Below are 21,852 nucleotides of genomic sequence, written 5' to 3'. Positions count from 1 at the left end.
AATTTTGTGTCCTTTTTTTCCCACAAATAGAGCTTTCTTTTGATGGTATTTGATCACCTCTGGGGTTTTTATTTTTTGCGCTATAAATGAAAAAAGACCGAAAATTTTGAAAAAAAACACATATTTCTTTGTTTCTGTGATAAAATTTTGCAAATTATAATTTTTTTTTCATAAATTTTGGCCACAATTTATACTGCTACATATCTTTGGTAAAAATAACCCAAATTATTGGATATTATTTGGTCTTTGTGAAAGTTAGAGAGTCTACAAGCTGTGGTGCGAATCGCACAAAATTGATCACATCTGATGTACTGGTGGCCTATCTCATTTCTTGTGACCCGAACAAGTCAGGAAAGTACAAATACCCCCCAAATGACCCCTTTTTTGAAAGTAGACATTCCAAGGTATTTACTAAGATGCATGGTGAGGTTTTTGATGTTGTCATCTTTTTCCCACAATTCTTTGCAAAATGAAGATTTTTTTATTTTTTATTTTTTCCCTCACAAAATTTTTAATGTAATAGGTTATTTCTCTCACATGGCATGTGTATACCACAAATGACACCCCAAAATACGTTCTGCTACTCCTTCTGAGTATTACGATACCAAATGTGTGAGACTTTTACACAGCCTGGCCACATACAGAGGCCCAATATTGAAATAGCACCATCAGGCGTTCTAGGAGCATAAATTACACATTTCATTTCTCAACCACCTATTACAGTTTTGAAGGCCCTGGAGCACCAGGACAATGAAAATGCCCACAAAGTGACCCCATTTTGGAAAGCTAACACCCCAACGTATAATCTATGAGGCATATTGAGTCGTTTGAATGGTTCATTTTTTTCCAGAAGTTTTGGGAAAATGTGGAAAAAAAATGAAAACGCATTTTTTTTTACGCAAAGTTGTCCATTTATAAGATATTTCCAACACATAGCATGTACACAGCAAAAATGACACCCCAAAATACATTCTACTACTCCTCCTGAGTATAACGATACCAAATGTGTGAGACTTTTACACAGCCTGGCCACATACAGAGGCCCAATATTGAAATAGCACCATCAAGCGTTCTAGGAGCATAAATTACACATTTCATTTCTCAACCACCTATTACAGTTTTGAAGGACCTGGAGCACCAGGACAATGGAAATGCCCACAAAGTGACCCCATTTTGGAAAGCTAACACCCCAACGTATAATCTATGAGGCATATTGAGTCGTTTGAATGGTTCATTTTTTTTCCAGAAGTTTTGGGAAAATCTGGAAAAAAAATGAAAACGCATTTTTTTACACAAAGTTGTCCATTTATAAGATATTTCCAACACATAGCATGTACATAGCAAAAATGACACCCCAAAATACGTTCTACTACTCCTCCTGAGTTTAACGATACCAAATATGTGAGACTTTTACACAGCTTGGCCACATACAGAGGCCCAACATGCAAGGAACACCATCAGGTGTTCCAGGGACACATAGCATGCACATACCAAGAATTACACCCCAAAATACATTCTACTGAGAAAAGAGTAAACAAAAGATTACCTGTGGTTTTAGCAGCGCAGTTGTCCACAGGATGATAGCACTGGTCCAGGCAGCAGGCAGGGACTTGGTCAACAAAAGTGAACACAATTTTCCAGGCAACAGGCAGGTATACTGTCCATAGTCATTATTGGCAGCAGGCAGGGATACTGTCCATATACAGTCCAAGGTCAGTGCAGGCAGAGATCGTCAGCATTGCCAAAATATTGGTCCTGGTAGTAGGCAGGAACATGGTCCATCCATGTGCTGTGGTCAGTTCATGCGACAGGCAGAGGCATGATGGTATAGGTCCTACAGGCAGCAGGCAGAAGTAGGGCCTTTTTCAGGACAGAATGGGGATAGGGGTAGAGGCTTCTCCCACCCAAATCTCTTTGAAGCCTCCGAGTCTCCAGACCCTAATCTAGGAATGAGAAAACAAGGGAAATTGTCTTCTTCATCCAAAAAAACTATTCTGGAGCCCCTCACATATGTGAGACCCCTGTTATGAATCCCACTAGTCCACAGAGGGTACAAGATCAGTCCAAGAGGCAGGCAAAAGGCATGGTCAAACAGTCCAGGGTCAGTTCCAGATCAGGCAGAGGTATGTACAGAATCAGTAGGCAGAAGCGTGGTCGAATAACAGTCCAGGGTCAGTTCCAGATCAGGCAGAGGCGTAAACAGAATCAGTAGGCAGAAGCGTGGTCGAATAACAAGCCAGGGTCAGTTCCAGATCAGGCAGAGGTATGTACAAAATCAGTAGGCAGAAGCGTGGTCGAATAACAAGCCAGGGTCAGTTACAGAGCAAGCAGAGGCATAAGGGGTTTGAAGGTAAATGGCAGGAAGTGAGGGTTATGGTTACCATACTTCACTAATAATTCACTAAAGTATGGTAACGGCGGAAACAGTCACCTATGCAGAGGCCTGGTTGGGAAGGGCATTGGGCACAGTGATAAGTGGTGTCTCTTCTCACTCTTCGTTTGCTGCACACCCGACATTTTTTCTGACATCTTCGGCCTGTTGGTTTGGGAGGGATTTTGTCAGGAAAGTGGCGTTCAGAGAGTCTGCTAATTACATCGGATCGAATGTTTTGTGGTGGGCCGTTGGGGTAAATAAGGGCAGTGGTGATTTCCTCCTGGTAGCCAAGGAAGGGTATGGGTCTTTCTGTGGACTTACGATAAATGACATACCTGTTGTATATGGCCAAATTAAAGAAATAAATTGCAATTTTTTTATACCACTTGTATGTTCTTCTCGTGGCAAGATAGGGTTCGAGCATCTGGTCGTTCATGTCGACACCCCCCATGAACATGTTGTATTCATGGATACAAGTGGGTTTTAGTATTGGGCCATCCCTCCTGGTGATCTCAACAAAAGTGTTGTTGTGGATCGAAGAAAGCATGTAGACATCCCTTCTGTCCCTCCACTTCACAGCCAAAATTTCCTCGTTCCGTAAGCTCGCCGCTTCGCCTTTTCTTAGCCTTTTGTTGACGAGGCTTTGAGGAAAGCCCTTCCGGTTCGTTCGTACGGTGCCACATGCTGGAGTTTGCATTCTATGGAGGTTGCGGAACAGGGGTAAACTGGTATAAAAATTGTCCACATACAGATGGTAGCCTTTCTCAAGGAGTGGGTTTATGAGTTCCCAAACAACTTTTCCACTCGATCCGATGTATTCGGGGCAATTAGGGGGATGTAGCTGGGTGTCCTTCCCTTCGTATACCCATGAAGGAATATGTATACGCTGTGGCTCGATCACACACTTATACATTTTCACCCCATAGCGGGCCCTTTTGGAGGGAATAAATTGCTTTAGGCCCAGCCTGCCAGAAAATTTGATCAGGGACTCATCCACACATATGTGTTGGTCTGGGGTAAACAACTGGGGGAACATCTGAGAAAAATAATTTATTAGCGGCCGAATTTTGTAAAGTTTATCAAAATTTGGGTCATTCCGGGGAAGGCATTGGGTATTGTCATTAAAGTGTAGGAATCTCATTATCGTTAGATATCTGTTCCGGGACATTATTGAGGAAAAGATGGGCATGTGATAGATGGGGCGGGATGACCAATATGCACGTATTTCATTTTTATTGTTTAGTCCAATACAAAATGTGAGGCCCAAAAAAATTTTAAAACTCCTCCACTGTTAGGCTCTCCACTTGTAGGGACGGGCATAAGAGGACGTTGGGTTGCTTTCAATAAATTGTTGGGCATATAGGTTGGACTGGACAACAATGGATTCAAGCATGTCCTCTGTAAAAATTAGGTGGAAAAAGTCCATCAGGGAAAAATTTTGTGTGTCCACCTGGACTCCTGGGTTGGCAGTGAAAGGGGGAACGTTGGCTTCTCCTGAGTTAGGAGGAAGCCACAAGGGGTTCTGGAGGGAATAGGGAAGGCTGGCATGGGACCTAACCCTTTGGGGCCGAGTTGACACCCCACTTGTACGTGGCCTTTGCCGAGGTACTGTGGTGCTGGTGGATGGCACTGGGTTGCCGGTGGATGGCTCTGCGGTGCTGGTGGATGGTACCGCCTCCTCACCAGTGCGCCTTCGTCTGACGGGCGGACTATCATCTTCCTCCTCTGAGGCTGTCATGGTACCGCTGCTGAGGACAGGCTCGTAGTCCACGTCAGACTCAGAATCTGAATAGGAGGAGGAATCCGAAGCGGAAACCTCCCCGTTGCTCTCGTCGGCTGCAAGGATATCATATGCCTCCTCAGCTGAATACAATCTTTGTGACATTTTTATTGACCACAAATGGCACTGACAGGTGACGCTGATTTGGCAGATGACACTGACAGGAGACGCTGATTTGGCAGATGACACTGACAGGAGACGCTGATGTGGCAGGTGACACTGACAGGTGACGCTGATTTGGCAGGTGACACTGACAGGTGACGCTGATGTGGCAGGTGACACTGACAGGTGACGCTGATGTGGCAGGTGACACTGACAGGTGACGCTGATGTGGCAGGTGACACTTACAGGTGACACTGACGTGGCAGGTGGCACTGACAACACGTGGCACTGACAACACGTGGCACTGACAAATGGCACTGGAGGCAGATGGCACTGGAGGCAGATGGGGCTGGCAGATGTCGCTGGCAGATGTCGCTGGCAGATGTCGCTGGCAGATGTCGCTGGCAGATGTCGCTGGCAGATGGCGCTGGCAGATGGCGCTGGCAGATGGCGCTGGCAGATGGCGCTGGCTATTTGCTCTGGCAGATGGTGCTGGCAGATGGCAGTGCGGCTGGCAGATGGCGCTGGCAGGTGGCACTGGCGGCGCTGGTGGCACTGGCGGCACTGGCGGCTGACGGTACTGGCGCTGACGGCACTGGGGCTGACGGCACTGGGGCTGACGGCACTGGGCTGACGGCACTTCGGCTGAAGGATGGCACTGGCGTTGGCAGGTGGCACTGGCAGGTGGCACTGGCACTGGCAGGTGGCGCTGGCACTGGTAGGTGGCACTAGGGGTGACGGCACTGGGGTGATGGCACTGGGGCTGACGGATGGCACTGGCAGGTGGCACTGGCGCTGGCAGGTGGCGCTGGCACTGGCGCTGGTAGGTGGCACTGGCACTGGCGGCACTGGCGCTGACGGCACTGGGGCTGACGGCACTGGGGCTGACGGCACTGGGGCTGACGCACTGGGGCTGACGGCACTGGGGCTGACGGCACTGTCGCTGGCACTGTCGCTGGCAGGTGGCGCTGGCAGGTGGCACTGGGCTGACAAATGGCACTGGGCTGACAAATGGCACTGGGCTGACAAATGGCACTGGGCTGACAAATGGCACTGGCACTGGGGCTCACAATTGGCACTGGGGCTGACAATTGGCACTGGGGCTGACAATTGGCACTGGTACTCAATACGGATACAATGTTTCACTCACAGATCCTCTCTCTCCTCACACGCTGTCTCTGTGTGAGGAGAGAGAGACACGGCAATGGGAGATGATCTCATATGTTTACATTTGAGATCATCTCCTATTGGCAGCTTAGATCGCTCTGTGAACGGCCGCTTTGATTGGCCGTTCACGGCGATCTGTATTCGCCTGTCTCCGGGAGACACGGCGAGTGCAAAACTTCCGCGATGCGCGCCCCCGGCGGCGCGCATTGCGGAAGTAAACACCTGGCCGTCCAGGGACGGCCAGGCGAGGGAAGCCGCCCGCCCGAAGGCCGGCATTCGGCTATAGGGCGGGCAGGAAGCGGTTAAAGCAAAATCACCAGTTTGAAAAAAATAAATAAAAAATAAGTAATAGTTCTCTCTGCAATACTCTACAATCCAGTTTCCAGCCCTGCTCACCCCCCACGTAGTGATTTCAGCATCCCTTTTGACATCACATATGGATAATTACATGTGCCAAGATGGACCATGGTTTTTTCTAAATAAAGATAATTCCTGGAGTTTGGCTTTATACAAATTTAATGACAAAAGTCAATGGGAAGCAGTCAAGTGCTTCAGCGACAGACTGCATTGTGCTTTCAGCCTCGCTCAGTTCAATTGTAAAAAGGACACAAATGGTACCTTCTTGTTGCTAAAATAGATCAAAATTATGCCGGACAAGTTATGCCCGAGCAGTCTTACCCAAAATAACCCAAATTTCCAGCCCATTCAACCGGTTCAATTTTCGTTTCAAAAGGCGAGAGATCAATAGAATAAAAAGACGACCTATATTGGCTACATTTGACAATGATGTAAAAAACTGTTTTGCAAACAACGTTACAGATAACGCATTTAGCCAGGGTCAGTCCAGTTTTCATAAACCAACCCTGCGCGGTTACAATGCTTATTCTTTCACCGCCCCACCAAACCATATCGCGTTGGTCAGAGAGGAGGCGTTTAAAAAAAAAAAATTAAATAAATTACATTTGACAAGATTGGACAGGATGTCTGTGTCCTCCAAGATTAAATATGTGCGTAATGCTCAGATATGACTCATATTTTAATTATATGTTGCAGAGACATGAAACTGTCCATTACGGAGCAAGAATAACTCTGCGATACAATGAAAACTGCGTGGAAGCGCAATTACAAAACTATTGGCTAGAAAATCGGGGGAAAAAGAGACTTGCGAAAGAAGAATGAAGACGACATGGATGTGAAGCAGTTCTATTGGGTTATACAAAAAAAAAAAAAAAAAAAAAAACAGGAAACGCTTGTTGCCTGAGACGTAATCTTGCATTGGGTTAAATATTCCAAGTTCTAGCCGGCATAGCCTGTGGGCGTTGATGGTTAGTTGCCAAAAGGGTTGGTTTGTTGGGTGGCCATTGCTACAGTCCGCTGTCACAGTTCAGAAGGAGATGGAACAGGTTTTCTTTGTGGCTCAATTATTTTTTGAGCTCACAATGTAACTAAGGGGTGCACTGCAGCCGACTTGGGAGGAGAGATGGCGATTAGTGCAGAATTGTGCGTTTTCCTGCAACTCCCTCTGTGCTCAGCTTAAAGTGGTTGTAAAGGTAGAAGGTTTTTTTTTTTACCTTAAAATGGTTCAAAAGCTTTTTTTTTTTTTTTAACCTTCCATGCATTCTATGTATTGAGGTACAAAACCTTCTGTGTCTAGGATGCCCCCTGCCCCACTTACCTGAGCCCATTCTCCATCCAAAGCTTTGCACACCAGCAGCTCCTCTCTCTGTTATCTCTCCCTGCTGGGTAGATTGATACCAATGGCTTCTGCTGCGGTCAGTCAAACGCTGTGATAAGAAAGCAGCGGGTGAGGCAGAGTCACCCCGTCTGTGTCAAAAGCCCCCAGGAGTGACCCCCACAGCAGGCAGCTTTCTATGGAGCACTGAAGTGGAGGAGCCAGGAGCGCCAGCAGGTGACCGAAGGAGGATCAGGGCTGCTCTGTGCCAAACAACTGCACAGAGCAGGCAAATATAAAAAAACAGGTTTGTTATTTATTTTAACCCCTTGGCACCGGTGCCTCCTTGCCCCTTCTAAAGGGTTAGGATGCCGAAGGCGCGGGCTTACGAACATGTGATCGCTGTGATTGGCCGTCACATGATTGGAAAGCTCCCGATTGCAAGCAGCGATCAAGAGATTTCCGTTAGCCGCTGACAGCATGCTCTCAGCATAGTTTTTGCAATATTGCAAATATGTGACTGCTTTGGGGTTATGGCCCACTACATATTTGTGTGCAGCTGGTGCCAAAAGGTAAAAAAAAAAAAAAACCCTAAAGCTTTAATATCACTTTTGGACCCTGTTCACACCTATGCAAATTAGATGTGAATGCATCTGGTTATATATATATATATATATATATATATATATATATATATATATATATATATATATATATATATATATATATATATATATATATAGCATTTGCACAACGCATTGCACAAAAAACGTGTGCGTTTTCTGGGCATTGCGGTGCGAATTACAACCCATTATTCTTCTATGGAATGCATCTGATTCACAGATGCATTCCATTCTGAACACAAATTCTCCCCACTACACCCCCCTTCTCCTCACTACACCCCCCCTTCTCCTCACTACACCGCCCCTTCTCCTCACTACACCGCCCCTTCCCCTCTCCCTGCTCACTGATCCGCATCTGCAACTTCCCCTTTCTAGCCCCAGCTTATATTACCTGAGCCTGATCTGGGATTCAGTGATGTGTTCGAGAGCAGCAGCTCTCTCTTCACTGGACGTGGAGGTAGCAGGGTGAGTCACGGCTTCTGCTACTGTCAATCACAGACAGTGAGCAGAGACTGGTGGGGGGGGGGGGGGGGCTGCACGTGAGCTCCTAAAACAAGCGTGGCTTGCTATCGGGGACAGCCAGGAGTGTCGGCAGAGAATCGAAGAGGAGGATCAGGACTGCTCCGAGCAAAACTAGGAACAAGGAAGTATAACATGTTTGTATTAAAAAATAAATATATGTTTACTATTACCTTAAGCTAAGGATATCCTCTTCCACGAACCCTTCTCTTTGTTACCCTTTCCAAAAGCAAGGCGTGCTCAGCCAGTCTCCCTACAGAAGATATTTGCCATCTATGCAAGGCTGGCTAGAGATGGGTAACATCTTAAAAAAAGGACGTACCAGGCTCCAAATGAAGGCAGTATTACAAAGAGCATTCACTACAAAAAAGGCATAGGTTGTTTACCTTTAAATGGCAACTTTCCCTCTCAGGCACAGGAAGAGTCAACCTTATTAATAAAAAGGTATGGGCACCCAGCTTCTATACATACTCCACAATTCCCCGCAATGGATTCCTCGTAGATGGTTCACACGTATTGACACTCTTTAGAAGTCTTATTTGGAAAAAGAATCTACCACTACGATACAGTAAGGATCAGGGTGAACTGGCAGTACCCAATATCAGACTTTACTTCATGGCTTCACAGCTTCAGCACCTGGGTGGTTGGAGGGGGGGGAGGTGAACCCGACTGACCCAATTCGTAATTTACAAATTTTCTGAACTATCAACTTGCCCTGCTATTTCTCATCTTGAGGCCTCAGCACCCTACTTTGATGCCCACCATACTTTTACTAACAAAGCTATGGGCCTTTATCAAACATAGTCTGGGTATGACAGGCTTCATGGCATATATGCCATTGCGGCACAACCCTTGCTAGACAGAACTATGTAAATTGGAGGGGTTTCAGTCCTGGGAGACCTCAAGTATTCGCTACAATCCCCAATTATAAAGTCAGACCATTTGTAAAGTCCTTCATGGACATACAGAGGGAGTTTGAGCTGCCAAAGAAGCATTTTTATAGAGATCTCCAACTTCAACAAGCTTTGCAGCAGGGCTATCAAACTGGTGACCCTTAAGCTGTAGCGAAACTACAAGCCCCATATTGTCTCTGCCTGTGGGAGTCATGCTTGTAACTGTCAGCCTTGCAATGCCTCATGGGACTTGTAGTTTCGCAACAGCTAGAGGGCCGCCAGTTTGAGACCCCTGCTTTATAGACTCAGGTATGACAATCCAGGTTGGAACTCACAGAACATCCCTTAATAAGTGGCATACTTGCCACACAGAATAAAAAGGGCATGATAATGCAGATATACACTACTCTCTCCTCACAGGCACAGGATGCAGCAAGATTACCATGTAGACATAGGTGAGAACAAGACTTGGGCAACACTGGAGGTGAGGACTGGGAACGGTTTGCAGTCTATGCCAACCATCACAAGTCTCTCCTTCATACAGACTCTCCCAGCTATTCAAATTGCATAGACGATAGCGCACGCCGGTGCCGCTTCACAGGTGGGGTAGAAGGGAATCTACTTTGTGCTCCAAATGTGTGGGAGCCATCGGAGACCTTATACACCTGTTGTGGCGTTGCCCAAAACTTTTCAGATACTGGAAAGATGTGACCGGTATTATATCTACAGTTTATCAAAACACTGTTCCGTGACTTGTTTACTAGGCCCGGCTGATGGAGGAACCTTTTAACCCTCCAAATAACATGGCAGTACTTAGATTACTGTATGCTGCTCCCAAGCAAATCGTTTGTTCATGGCTATCACCGCAGATTCCAACAACGAAACAGCGGACTGAACAAGTAAATGTCATTCCTAAAGAAAAATGTATCAACAAGGAAACGCTACTACGATTTTTTTTTTTTTTTTTTTTTTTAAATATGGCAGCCATAGCTAGACACTGGGCATGGCACTAGGGATGCAACAATTATTTCAAAAAATCGTTTAGTTGGCCGATTATTTCCATTAAATTGGATAAAATCATAAAAAAAAAACAAAAAAAAAAAAAAATGAAATTCTATTCTACAGATTTTCAGACAGGACTAATATTATAATGCATTACAGAGTCCCTTGTCATATACAGGTATCCTGTCGTGTCTATGCCTCCCGGGAACACCAACAACGGGGGGCACTATGCCTCCCGGGAACACCACGATTGGGGGGGGGGCACTATGCCTCCCGGGAACACCAACGATGGGGGGGGGGCACTATGCCTCCTGGGAACACCAACGATGGGGGGGGGGCACTATGCCTCCTGGGAACACCAACGACGGGGGGCACTTATTGCTCCCGGGAACACCAACAATGGGGGGGCACTATTCCTCCCGGGAACACCAACAATGGGGGGGCACTATTCCTCCCGGGAACACCAACAATGGGGGGGCACTATTCCTCCCGGGAACACCAACAATGGGGGGGGGCACTATTCCTCCCGGGAACACCAACAATGGGGGGGGGGGGCGCACTATTCTCCCGGGAACACCAACAATGGGGGGGGGGCACTATTCCTCCCGGGAACACAAACAATGGGGGGGGGGGGCTCTATTCCTCCCGGGAACACCAACAATGGGGGGGGGGCTCTATTCCTCCCGGGAACACCAACGATGGGGGGGGGGGGCACTATTCCTCCCGGGTACACCAACGATGGGGGGCACTATTCCTCCCGGAACACCGATGGGGGGCACTATTCCTCCCGGGAACACCGATGGGGGGCACTATTCCTCCCGGGAACACCGATGGGGGGCACTATTCCTCCCGGGAACACCGATGGGGGGCACTATTCCTCCCCGGGAACACCGATGGGGGGCACTATTCCCCCCACGCCCAGCAACACCGATGGGGCACTATTCCCCCCTCTCCCAGCAACACTAATGGGACAACAATTTCCATTATTGATTATCAATTTAAATGATTAATAGCTGCAGCCCTACTTAGCACCTTCCCAATTAGTCCTGTATCGACTTCTACAGATATAACTTCATAATGTCTCTGAAACTAGAACTATTTGATATCTTTATGGTTTACAATTTATGGGCTTCTTGCCTAATGATTCAAGAATGGTTCTAGGTTTTGTTTTTGTTTTTTTCACTGGACGACTAACAGAGATAAATTGTTGAAGACCCAAGGGTCAATGTTACGGTATATTGTTTGGTGGTTTGTTTACCTTCTCGTTAGAAGGTAGCTAGTTCACTTACATTACTTTTGTGTATATAACCATGGTTGTGACCGCCACTCAGTTGTCCGCTCTCCCTGGGTACACACACACACACACACACACACACACACTATATTATAAAGGTTGCTACCCCTAAAAAACGCGTTTCTCTATTCCATCAAATCTTTGGGGAAAAAAAAAAAAGAAAAAAGGGATTACAAAGCAAGTAGAATCATTCCAGACAAAATCGTTACAATCATCTGTTCAGATAAAGATCTTTGTCTGAACAGGATCCTTTCACACTGCTGCAAATTGATTTGTGCGATTTTTCCACCATTTCGCGGAACGCCTGTGTAAACTTGGTCTATGGACCTCACCTTGCACAAAGTTGGACCAAAGTAGTAGAGGTGCGAATTGAAGTTGCACAAATATGAATGTTTATCATTGGAAATCATAGGGTACAACCTGTCATGCAACTATCGCAGGAAAAGTCGAACATGTGTGAAAGGGGCCTTAATAACATTCAATTACAATAGGACTTGCGTTGCAATTATATATGCTATATTCATTTTTTGTTTTTATTTTTGCCCATTTTTTCCCCCCCATGAAACTGGAGTTCCCTTTAAAAGGTAAATGGTTATGTTGAAGTTCCGGAACAGTAAAAAGGACTGCAGCTTGTGGAATACATCAGAACTCTGTACACATATCCTTCATCCTTTTCTTTCTACTCCCACGTCTGGATACTGCTCTTATCCCCCCCCCCCCACCACCCACCCTTTGGCATAGTGCGTCTCACAGATAACACTTACGCTGCCAAAATATTTGTCCAGCAGTTCCACGTATCGGTGGATTAGCTCCAGGGTCAGCAGCTCATTATCCTGATCTTCAACCGCACAACAGAAATACAGGCTGGCGTATCTAGGAGAGAAAGCTTGGATTTAAAGAAGGAGATAAACAGGGGGGTGGGGGTGGGGGTGGGGGAGAGAAGCGTGCCGGAGGTCAGTACATCTAGGACCAAAATCACAATAACGGTCATATAGAACATTCACAAAATGCTTTATAAGAAGTGAAAATCAGTTTTTCTGGAGCAAGCTAATGCGTTACATCGGCTTACAGTATTTCATTCAAGGAGGGGAAAAAAAAATAAACCCTTACAATAGTTCCAAAAGTCACTGTAACAGTAAGAGCAGAAAAAAAAAAAAAGAAAAGAAAAAAAAAAAAACACCTAGTATAAAAGCACCCTTAAAGCAATTGTAAACTCTAGATATGAAAAACAAAGCATATCCCTCTATGTGTACTTGCCTCAAATCAAGTGTGATTCCTGTCTGCTGCCCCGTTCCTCTGCTTGAATCACTGGTGACATCACAGAACCTCAGGAGATGCCCGCCCACCCTCCAGTAAACAGAAGGTGATTGGCAGCCTCAGCTGTGCACGTTTCCCTATGAGACTGTCTAGGCCAGTGATGGCGAACCTTGGCACCCCCAGATGTTTTAGAACTACATTTCCCATGATCCTCAAGCACTCTGTAGTGTACTTAAAACTCATGGGAAATGTAGTTCCAAAACATCTGGGGTGCCAAACTTCACCATCACTGGTCTAGGCTGTTTCTCAACTAGGGTTCCTCCTGAGGTTGCTGGGGGTTCCCTAAGCGATGAGCAATAGCACCCATTGTTGGCGGCAGAGAAATAGTGCTCTATTGTTGGAGGCAAGGGGGGGTGGAAGAGGGGGAGATAGCGCCTCACGTCAGTGGGAGGAACGGTGCCTCACGTCAGTGGGAGGAACGGTGCCACATATCAGTGGGCGGAACGGTGCCACATATCAGTGGGCGGAATAGTGCTCTAAGGGCCGAATAAAGGCATGTAAAAGGCTGCATTCAGCCCTTGGGTCACAGTTTAGAGACCATTGATGTAGAGGGTGGCGTGTCCTTTCTCTTCATTCAGGTCTCAGATTACACTCAGCTCCCTGCTCTGCTCTGTGCGTAACATCAGATCCCTGCCTGCTGGAGCTGAGAAATAGCCTTTAAGTTACAACTTAGCAGGAGGATATGTTTCATCTGAAGCCATTCGCTACAGGGGGTATACAACCACTTTAATAAAGTATTTGTAAATGTTGCATCTATAATGGGAATGAGCTCAGGCATGTTTAGATCATACTAGCAGCAATCCCACAAGGCAGCTGTCATCTGAAGTGTGGCCAAGGACTTCCCCAACTTGCAGCCACATGGGACATGTAAAAACACAGCTGAAGGGCGGGGAATGCCTCGGCCAATTATGAGTGACAGCTTCTTGGTGGGATCAATCGGGTGAGTTGGGACTTGGAAATGAACATGCTTGAGCTCATCTCAAATCTTCAGTATAGGTTGTTTAGGGCACATAATGGAAAAATTCAAATGACATATATGCAGTATATATCTGTGTCTTTTCATTTATAGACCCTGCAAGTCCAGAAAACCCCCTTATGGACCACTTGTGTATTTGTACACGTTGATCACCCCCCCCCCCCCCTTAATCTCCTCTTCTCAAGAGGGAATACATTCCGTTCCTCTAATCTTTCCTCATAGCGGAGCTCCTCCATACCTCTCATCAGTTTGCTTGCTCTTCTCTGCACCTTTCTCCAGTTCCCCGATATCCTTTTTGAGAACTGGTGCTCAAAATTTAACTGCATATTTCAGATGAGGTCTTACTAATGATTTGTACAGGGGGGCAAAATTATCTCGTCTCTCTCTCTCTCGGGAGTCCATACCTCTAATACAAGAAAGGACTTTGCGCTCGCTTTGGAAACCATAGCTTGGCATTGCAGACTATTGTTGAGCCTATGCTCTACCAAAGGTTGCCAGCTCCCTTCTCTAGGTTTGAAATTACAGCTACTTGCTCCCCCCGAGCTCATCTTTTTTGTGAGTGCAATTTTACTGGTCTTAATAAAACATGTTTTAACCATTTAGTACACTATGCCTATTTTGCCACCATTTCTCAATTTGTTTGTTTTTGTTTTTTGAGACAAGTTTCATCATGACAGGAGTAAAAAGTGATTATACAACAGTATTATCTCAGTTAACAGCGTCATATTCCACAAAGCCATATGAAAAGCTGCTATTTGGCACTAGTCAAGCTATGGAGTGTAACATTTAATCAACATTGTCTATGTCTACTTCTGTTCAATATGTGCTACAACAGATGGACTTCCTAAGTGAGTCAGCAGCAAAATGTAGGAATGTCACAAGGAGGCCCCTTCGGTTTTTATGTGAGCGTAGTATGGTATGATGTCAGGGGCCTCCAGTGACAGTAATGTAATGTTCAAGCATACAATCTCACACACCTTATGCTGTTTTTCAGTAGGATGGATTCATGCCTCGACTCCTTAGATGGCACAACTGATTGGGGCCCTTGTTTAAAGCGATTATAAAGTCTTGTTTTTTCGCCCCCCTGTATAAACATCATACTTACCTGCTCTACACAGTGGAGTTGCACAGAGCAGCCCCGATCCTCCTCTTTTCGGGTCCCTCTTCTGTGCTCCTGGCCCCTCCCTCCTGTCGAGTGTCCGTCCAACAAGCAGCTCTCCTATGGGGGCACCCAAGCCGAGTCACAGCTCCCTGTGTCCATGTCAGACATGGAGCTGCACCCAGCCCCACACCTCTCTGATTGGTTGATTGACTTTAAAAGCGGCGGGAGCCAATGGCGCCGCTGCTGTGTCTCGGCCAATCAGGAGGGTCTCGGAAAAGCCGAGACAATCATAGAAATCGCTGGACAGAGATGGGCTCAGGTAAGTATTACGGGGGCTGCTGCACACAGAAGGCTTTCTATATAAAAGGACCTTCTGCCTTTACAACTCTTTAAAAAAGGCAAAGCAAAAGAACAAGTACTCCTTTCTTTCTGTGGGGTTGATTTACTAAAACTGGAGAGTGCAAAATCTGGTGCTGCTCTGCACAGAAACCAATCAGCTTCTAGGTTTTATTGTCAAAGCTTAATGGAACGGAGCTGAAGTTAGAAGCCGATTGGCTACCATGCACAGCTGCATCACATTTTGCATGCTCCAGGTTTTAGTAATCAACCCCAGTATGTTCAATGTTGCTTCCTTGCAGTGTAATCGTCTTAACCAAGTTGTTTCAAACACGAAACTGACCATAGCTGGATCAAATCTCGGTTGGTTCAGAAGGGACAGGCCGAGATTTGAACTATGGGCAGGCTGAATGCACACATGTCCATTCATCGATCAACTTGGGTACAACTAGCATGTCGGATTTTTACATGGCTACGGCCATAGCAATAAATCAGTGTGTTCACCCAGCAGGGACGGCTCCCCACACCTCACTTTAAGAACAAAGAAACAAAAAAAAAAAAAAAAAACACTTTCCAGCACATGGAGTCCAAACTTGTCATACTTGTAGTCCTTCTCTGGGCTTCTGCTATTCAAGGTGCCATCTTGGATTCGGGAGCTGGCTGTGCACTTCCCAATATTTCCCAGCCGGCTCACCACTACATATGAAGCACAGCAGTCCTGTGGGACTGGCCTTGCAGCCTCCTGAGATGTGACTCAGGGTAGATACGGGGTGAGGGGTGTCCCAAGCAGACATTAAGTCCAGGTGAGATTTGGGGGAGTGGGTACTTTCACTTCCGAGTGACTGTCAACTTTAATGTCTTATGCCATGATTGGAATTCTCGTCAGAAAAGGCTCTGATGGTTTTCCCGACGGAATTCCGCTCAAACTGTCTTGCCTACACACGGTCACACCAAATTCCGACCACCAAGAATGCGGTGACGTACAACACGTACGACGTTCAATACCTAAGTAGCCAATAGCTTCCCTCTCGTAGTTAAATCTGAGCATGCGTGAGTTTTTTCTTGTCGGAATTGCATACACACGATCGGAATTTCCGATAGCATGTTCTCAATTTTCCCGATGGAAAAACATTCTATCAAATTTTTTCTGGCGGGAATTCCGATGGAGCATACACACGGTCGCATTTTCCGATGAAAAGCCCTCATCGGTCTTTTGCTGGCCGAAATTCCGATTGTGTGTACGTGGCATTACTGTTCCATAGATACAAAACCTGAAAGCAAATCTCGCTAAATAGAGGGGAAATCCCTTCTTAGATCGATGTTCTGCCTGGGACACACAGCTATCCGTGCCCCCAGAGTCCACACATCAGGAGATGTCGCATGCCCCTTCCTCCCCTCCTCCCCCCAAACCTGACATTGGCAGGGAGGAGTAGATTGGATTTTGCCTTATATATAAAGAGGGGGACTCGCCAGTGGCATATGGCGACTTCTATCCCCAGACACTACCGACTTCACGCTGCTCAGTATCACCACCTGATGTAAGTACAGACACCTGTGATGACTACCTGGGGTCCTTAGTACTCTGCCTCTCTAACCTCCCACGTTGCTTGTTCGCCACCAGCCATCCATGGTTTTATGCATGGTTGTGGCTGACACGAGGAGGAATGACCCATGGAGTTTTTTTTTTCTTCTATTGTTACTTTTGTTAATCATTTTACTTTTAGATTCATGGTCCGATTGTTGGGTCCCCTCCTTTTTGGTGGTCCTTGTAGGCACCGGCATTACAGCACTGCAGGCATCTACTCCCTTTCCCTTCTCATCCTACCCCTCCCGCTCTTCTCTGTTCCCCCTTTCCCACTGGTCGATACGAAGTAGTGGGGCACATCTGAGGGATACTTGCTATACCATTAATCATAATTGCACATTGTCAGTATGATACATACAAAGCCTTGAAAAAGTATTCATACCCCTTGCCATTTTCCACATTTTGTCATGTTATAACCAAAAAAGTAAAAGTAAATATATTTTATTGGGATTTTATGTGATAGACCAAAACAAAGTGGCACATGATTGTGAAGTGAAAGGAAATTGATAAATGGTTTTCAACATTTTTTTACAAATAAAGATCTGAAAAGTGTGGCGTACATTTGTATTCAGCCCCCCCTCCCCCTCCCCCCCAAGTCAATACTTTGTAGAACCAAATTACCAATTCCAGCTGCAAGTCTTTCGGGATGTCTCTACCAGCTTTGCACATCTAGAGAGTGACATTTTGCCCATTCTTTGCAAAATGGCTCAAGCTCTGTCAGATTGGATGGCGAGCTTCAGAACAGCAATTTCATCCCTGACCTGTCCGGTGTGTTCTTTGACCTTTATGATGCGTTTTGTTCACTAAGATTCTCTAACAAACCTCTGAGAGCATCACAGAACAGCTGTATTTATACTGAGATTAACCACTTGCTTACTGGGCACTTAAACACCCTTCCTGACCAGACCAATTTTCAGCTTTTGGTGCTCTCACACTTTGAATGAATTACTCAGTCATGCAACACTGTACCCAAATGAATTTTTTGTCCTTTTTTTCCCCACAAAAATAGAGCTTTCTTTTGGTGGTATTTGATCACCTCTGGGGTTTTTATTTTTTGCGCTATAAAATTAAAAAAGACCGAAAATTTTGAAAAAAAAAACATATTTCTTTGTTTCTGTGACAGAATTATGCAAATTATTAATTTTTCTTCATAAATTTTGGCCACAATTTATACTGCTACATATCTTTGGTAAAAATAACCCAAATTAGTGGATATTATTTGATCTTTGTGAAAGTTAGAGAGTCTACAAGCTGTGGTGCGAATCGCACAAAATTGATCACATCTGATGTACTGGTGGCCTATCTCGCTTCTTGTGACCCGAACAAGTCAGGAAAGTACAAATACCCCCCAAATGACCCCTTTTTGGAAAGTAGACATTCCAAGGTATTTAGTAAGAGGCATGGTGAGCTTTTTGATGTTGTCATTTTTTTCCCACAATTCTTTGCAAAATTAAGATTTTTCATTTTTTTTCTCCACAAAATTGTCATTGTAATAGGTTATATCTCTCACGTGGCATGTGTATACCACAAATGACACCCCCCAAAAAATTCTGCTACTCCTCCTGAGTATTACAATACCACATGTGTGGGACTTTCACAGCCTGGCCTATAGAGAGGCCCAACATGCAGGTAGCGCCATCATGTGTTCTAGGAACATAAATTACACATCTAACTTGTTGACTATTTATTACACTTTTGAAGCACCAGGACAATGACACGTGACACTGATGACAGATGGCACTGATACGTGGCAATGACGACACTTATACGTGGCACTGATGGCACGTGACACTGACGGCACGTGACACTGACGGCACGTGGCACTGACGGCACGTGGCACTGACGGCACGTGGCACTGACGGCACGTGGCACTGACGGCACGTGGCACCGGGGAGGATGGCACGTGGCACCGGGGAGGATGGCACGTGGCACCGGGGAGGATGGCACGTGGCACCGGGGAGGATGGCACGTGGCACCGGGGAGGATGGCACGTGGCACCGGGGAGGATGGCACGTGGCACCGGGGAGGATGGCACATTTTTTTTTCTTTTTTTTTTTAGAACTCAAGGCAGAACGGCTGCCGCTGCAGCCGTTCATCTCTCCCCTCTAACACTGTCTGTGTGAGGAGGGAGACCGGCGCTGAGAGATGATCTCATATGTTTACATATGAGATCATCTCCCATTGGACACGCCGATCACGCTGTAAACGGCCGCTGTGATTGGCCGTTTACATCGATCTGTGTTTGCCTGTCCCCGGGGGGACACGGCGAACACAGAACTTCTGCGATGCGCGCCAGCGGCGGCGCGCATTGCGGAAGTAAACATTAGGACGTCCAGGGACGGCCTCCCGGATGAACGCACCTGCTCTACGGCCGCCATTCGGCTATAGGGCGGGCGTGAGGTGGTTAAATTACACAGAAGTGGACTCTATTTACTAATTAACCAACTTCTTCTGAAGGCAGTTGGTTCCACCAGATATTAGTTAGGGGTATCAGAGTTAGAGGGGGCTCAATACAAATGCACACCACACTTTTCACATATTTGTAAAGAATTTGAAAAACCATTTATCATTTTCCTTCCACATCACAATGATGTGCCACTTTGTGTTGGTCGATCGGATAAAATCCCAATAAAATACATTTACGATTTTGGTTGTAACATGACAAATTGTGGAAAATTTCAAGGGGTATGAATACTTCTTCATGGTGTATTCTTTTGCAACCGTAATAAATCCCTTTCATATAACCTTTAATACTATAGTTCTTATATATGTATATGGTGGGGGGGGGGGGGGGGTCCATCAGTATAATCCACTGTCAATTTGATAGTAAACCTACCTAACTTTTTGGTTCACTTTTATTGTCTGCAAATAAAAGTTTTGCTGATTTTACTCTACTTCACATTTATACTGTGTCAGTCGGTCTTCAAAGTTCCAATGGGATTAGGATTTAAAAAAAAAATTTTGTTTGTTTTTTTTACATAGAGGGATGTGGCAGCAACACTAGGCTAGCCTTTCAATCTCTCTAAATAGGAGGGGGTATACATTCTTAGGATAGCCGTTCTGAAACAGGCATCCCCACTTGGAGATCGGCCTTGCTTCCTATTCCAACATATATATGTGTGACTTTCCGTCACTTTTTCTCCCAGTGACAATGGCCCAGAACAGATAGATAGTGAAGGTGAATCACCAGCAGTAAAAGTGCTGAGAGTTGAATCTTTCCAAACTATCCAAAACGAAACCAAAAAGTTTTTTGTGTAGAAAATGAGATGAATTAATTTAAAGTGGTTGTAAAGTGAGAAAGGTCTTTTTATCTTAATACATTCTATGCATTAAGATAAAAAATATATATATATATATATAAAAACAATAAAAAAAATAAAACAGTGTGCAGCAGCCCCCCCTAATACTTACCTGAGCCCCATCTCTATCCAATGATGTTGCACAAGTGCCTTGGCCATCCAGGACTTTCCCCCTTCTGATTGGCTGAGACACAGCAGCAATACTATTGTCGACCGCTGCTGTCAAAGTCAGATAGCCAATCAGGAGAGAGAGGGGGTGGGGCCAAACCACAGCTTGGTGTTTGAATGGACACAGAGCAGGTGCCCCCATATCAAGCTGCTTGCTGTGGGGGCACTCGACAGGAGTGAGGGGCCAAGAAAGCCAGCATCAGACCCAATAAGAGGAGGATCGGGGCTGCTCTGTGCAAAACCATTACAAAGAGCAGGTAAGAACATGGTTTTTAAAGAAAAAAAAAAAAAAAAAAAAACACGACTTTAGTATCACTTTAAATAAAGATATTTTTTAAACATATTCGGAATTCTACCATTCTATCCTCCAGGGACACCAAGGATTTTTCCTGGAGACACGCAGTAATAGAGCCCCGACTGTAGAAGGTCCTCACCTTTTATAGACCACCTTCAAGTCCTTCCACTCCAGGAAGCTGCACATTTTAGGTTTGCGGCTGAGCACCGTCTGCATTAAATCTCGCACAAGCTTCTTCTTCTCCCGCTCTGAAGTGGCGACGTACCATTTCTGCAGGCGCAGCTTCCCCTGCCGGCTGAACAGCAGCATAAATCGCATCTACGAGACAAGCACCAGGAAAAAATAAAATAAAAAATCACGTTACAACCATGATGGACGTTGGCTGAGCGGTGAGCTCCCTCTACTGCCCAACCTGATTATTGGCAGTGGAAAGCTGGATTTGGACTTTGTCATCTATAACCGCACAGAACAGCCTCATTACTTCACACATCCCAAAAGGATTATTCCTCATTTCAGGGCATGCAAATCATTCCTGTACATCCCATCAGCCAAATGCATCTCTAAAAACCACAGTGTACATTGCCCAAACCCTACTCCATAGAAGACAGGCTTTGATATACTGCACTGATGGACAACAAGCCTGAAACATCTGTATGCAGTTTGAAATAAAATGGCTCTATAATATCTGGCTATTTTGCCTAATATTAGAGAGATATCACCGACTTATGTTAATGAAAACGCAGCCTGTCCATTCACTAGGCCATGATCTTCTTGGATTGCATAGAAAAGCACAGAGATCCAGTGACAAAATGATTAGACTGTAAGCTCTTACGAGCAGGGTCTCCTTAAAGAGGAAGTAAACCCTTTCAAACCACTTTGACCTACAGGTAAGCCTAGATTAAGGCTTACCTGTAGGTCCAAGCAATATCTCCTAAACCTATATGGTTAAGGAGATATTTGCCCGAAAATGGGCACCGCTGTCTACGGCGCATGCGCCGTAGACAGCGGCGCGCAGGCGCACTAAATGCGGCAAGTCCAAGAATGGATTTGCCTAATTTGTCGACTCCCGTGCGCATGCGCGGGAGTGACGTCATCGCGGCTTCGCCGCTGTGATTCGTCGGAGCTGCGAGACGCCACCAGCAAGATGGATGCGGCGGACTACATGGGACAGCGGCGACTTCGCTGGCTCCTGTGTCAGGTAAGTGACACATAATGAGCTACTATGCGATGCATAGTAGTCCATTATGCTTTGCCTTTGCAGGGAAAAAAAGAGGAAGTAAACCCATCAGGGTTTACTTCCTCTTTAACCCTCTCGTATTGTAACTATTACCCCCCTTTATATTGTAAA

General features: G+C 45.7%; 1 protein-coding gene across 1 annotated transcript in view; it reads right to left on the bottom strand.

Moving 5' to 3' along the window:
- The window catches only part of LOC143961293 (AP-1 complex subunit sigma-1A), a 41,479-nt gene extending 20,622 nt beyond the window's left edge, over nucleotides 1–20,857 (bottom strand). Inside the window, exons 1-2 of the mRNA XM_077470545.1 lie at nucleotides 20,644–20,857; nucleotides 12,191–12,299 (exon numbers count right to left, since the gene is read on the bottom strand). Of these exons, the coding sequence (XP_077326671.1) occupies nucleotides 12,191–12,299; nucleotides 20,644–20,822 (288 nt within the window). The 5' untranslated portion in view covers nucleotides 20,823–20,857. The remainder of the gene's footprint in view (nucleotides 1–12,190; nucleotides 12,300–20,643) is intronic.
- Between the last annotated feature and the right edge of the window lie 995 nt (nucleotides 20,858–21,852).

The sequence above is a fragment of the Lithobates pipiens genome, unplaced genomic scaffold (assembly GCF_037356315.1).
Source record: "Lithobates pipiens isolate NorthernLeopardFrog02 unplaced genomic scaffold, aLitPip1_a1.2 Scaffold_8, whole genome shotgun sequence".
NCBI lineage: Eukaryota > Metazoa > Chordata > Amphibia > Anura > Ranidae > Lithobates > Lithobates pipiens.
Note: the sequence above shows the minus strand (reverse complement) of the source record. Positions and strands in the feature narration are given on the sequence as shown.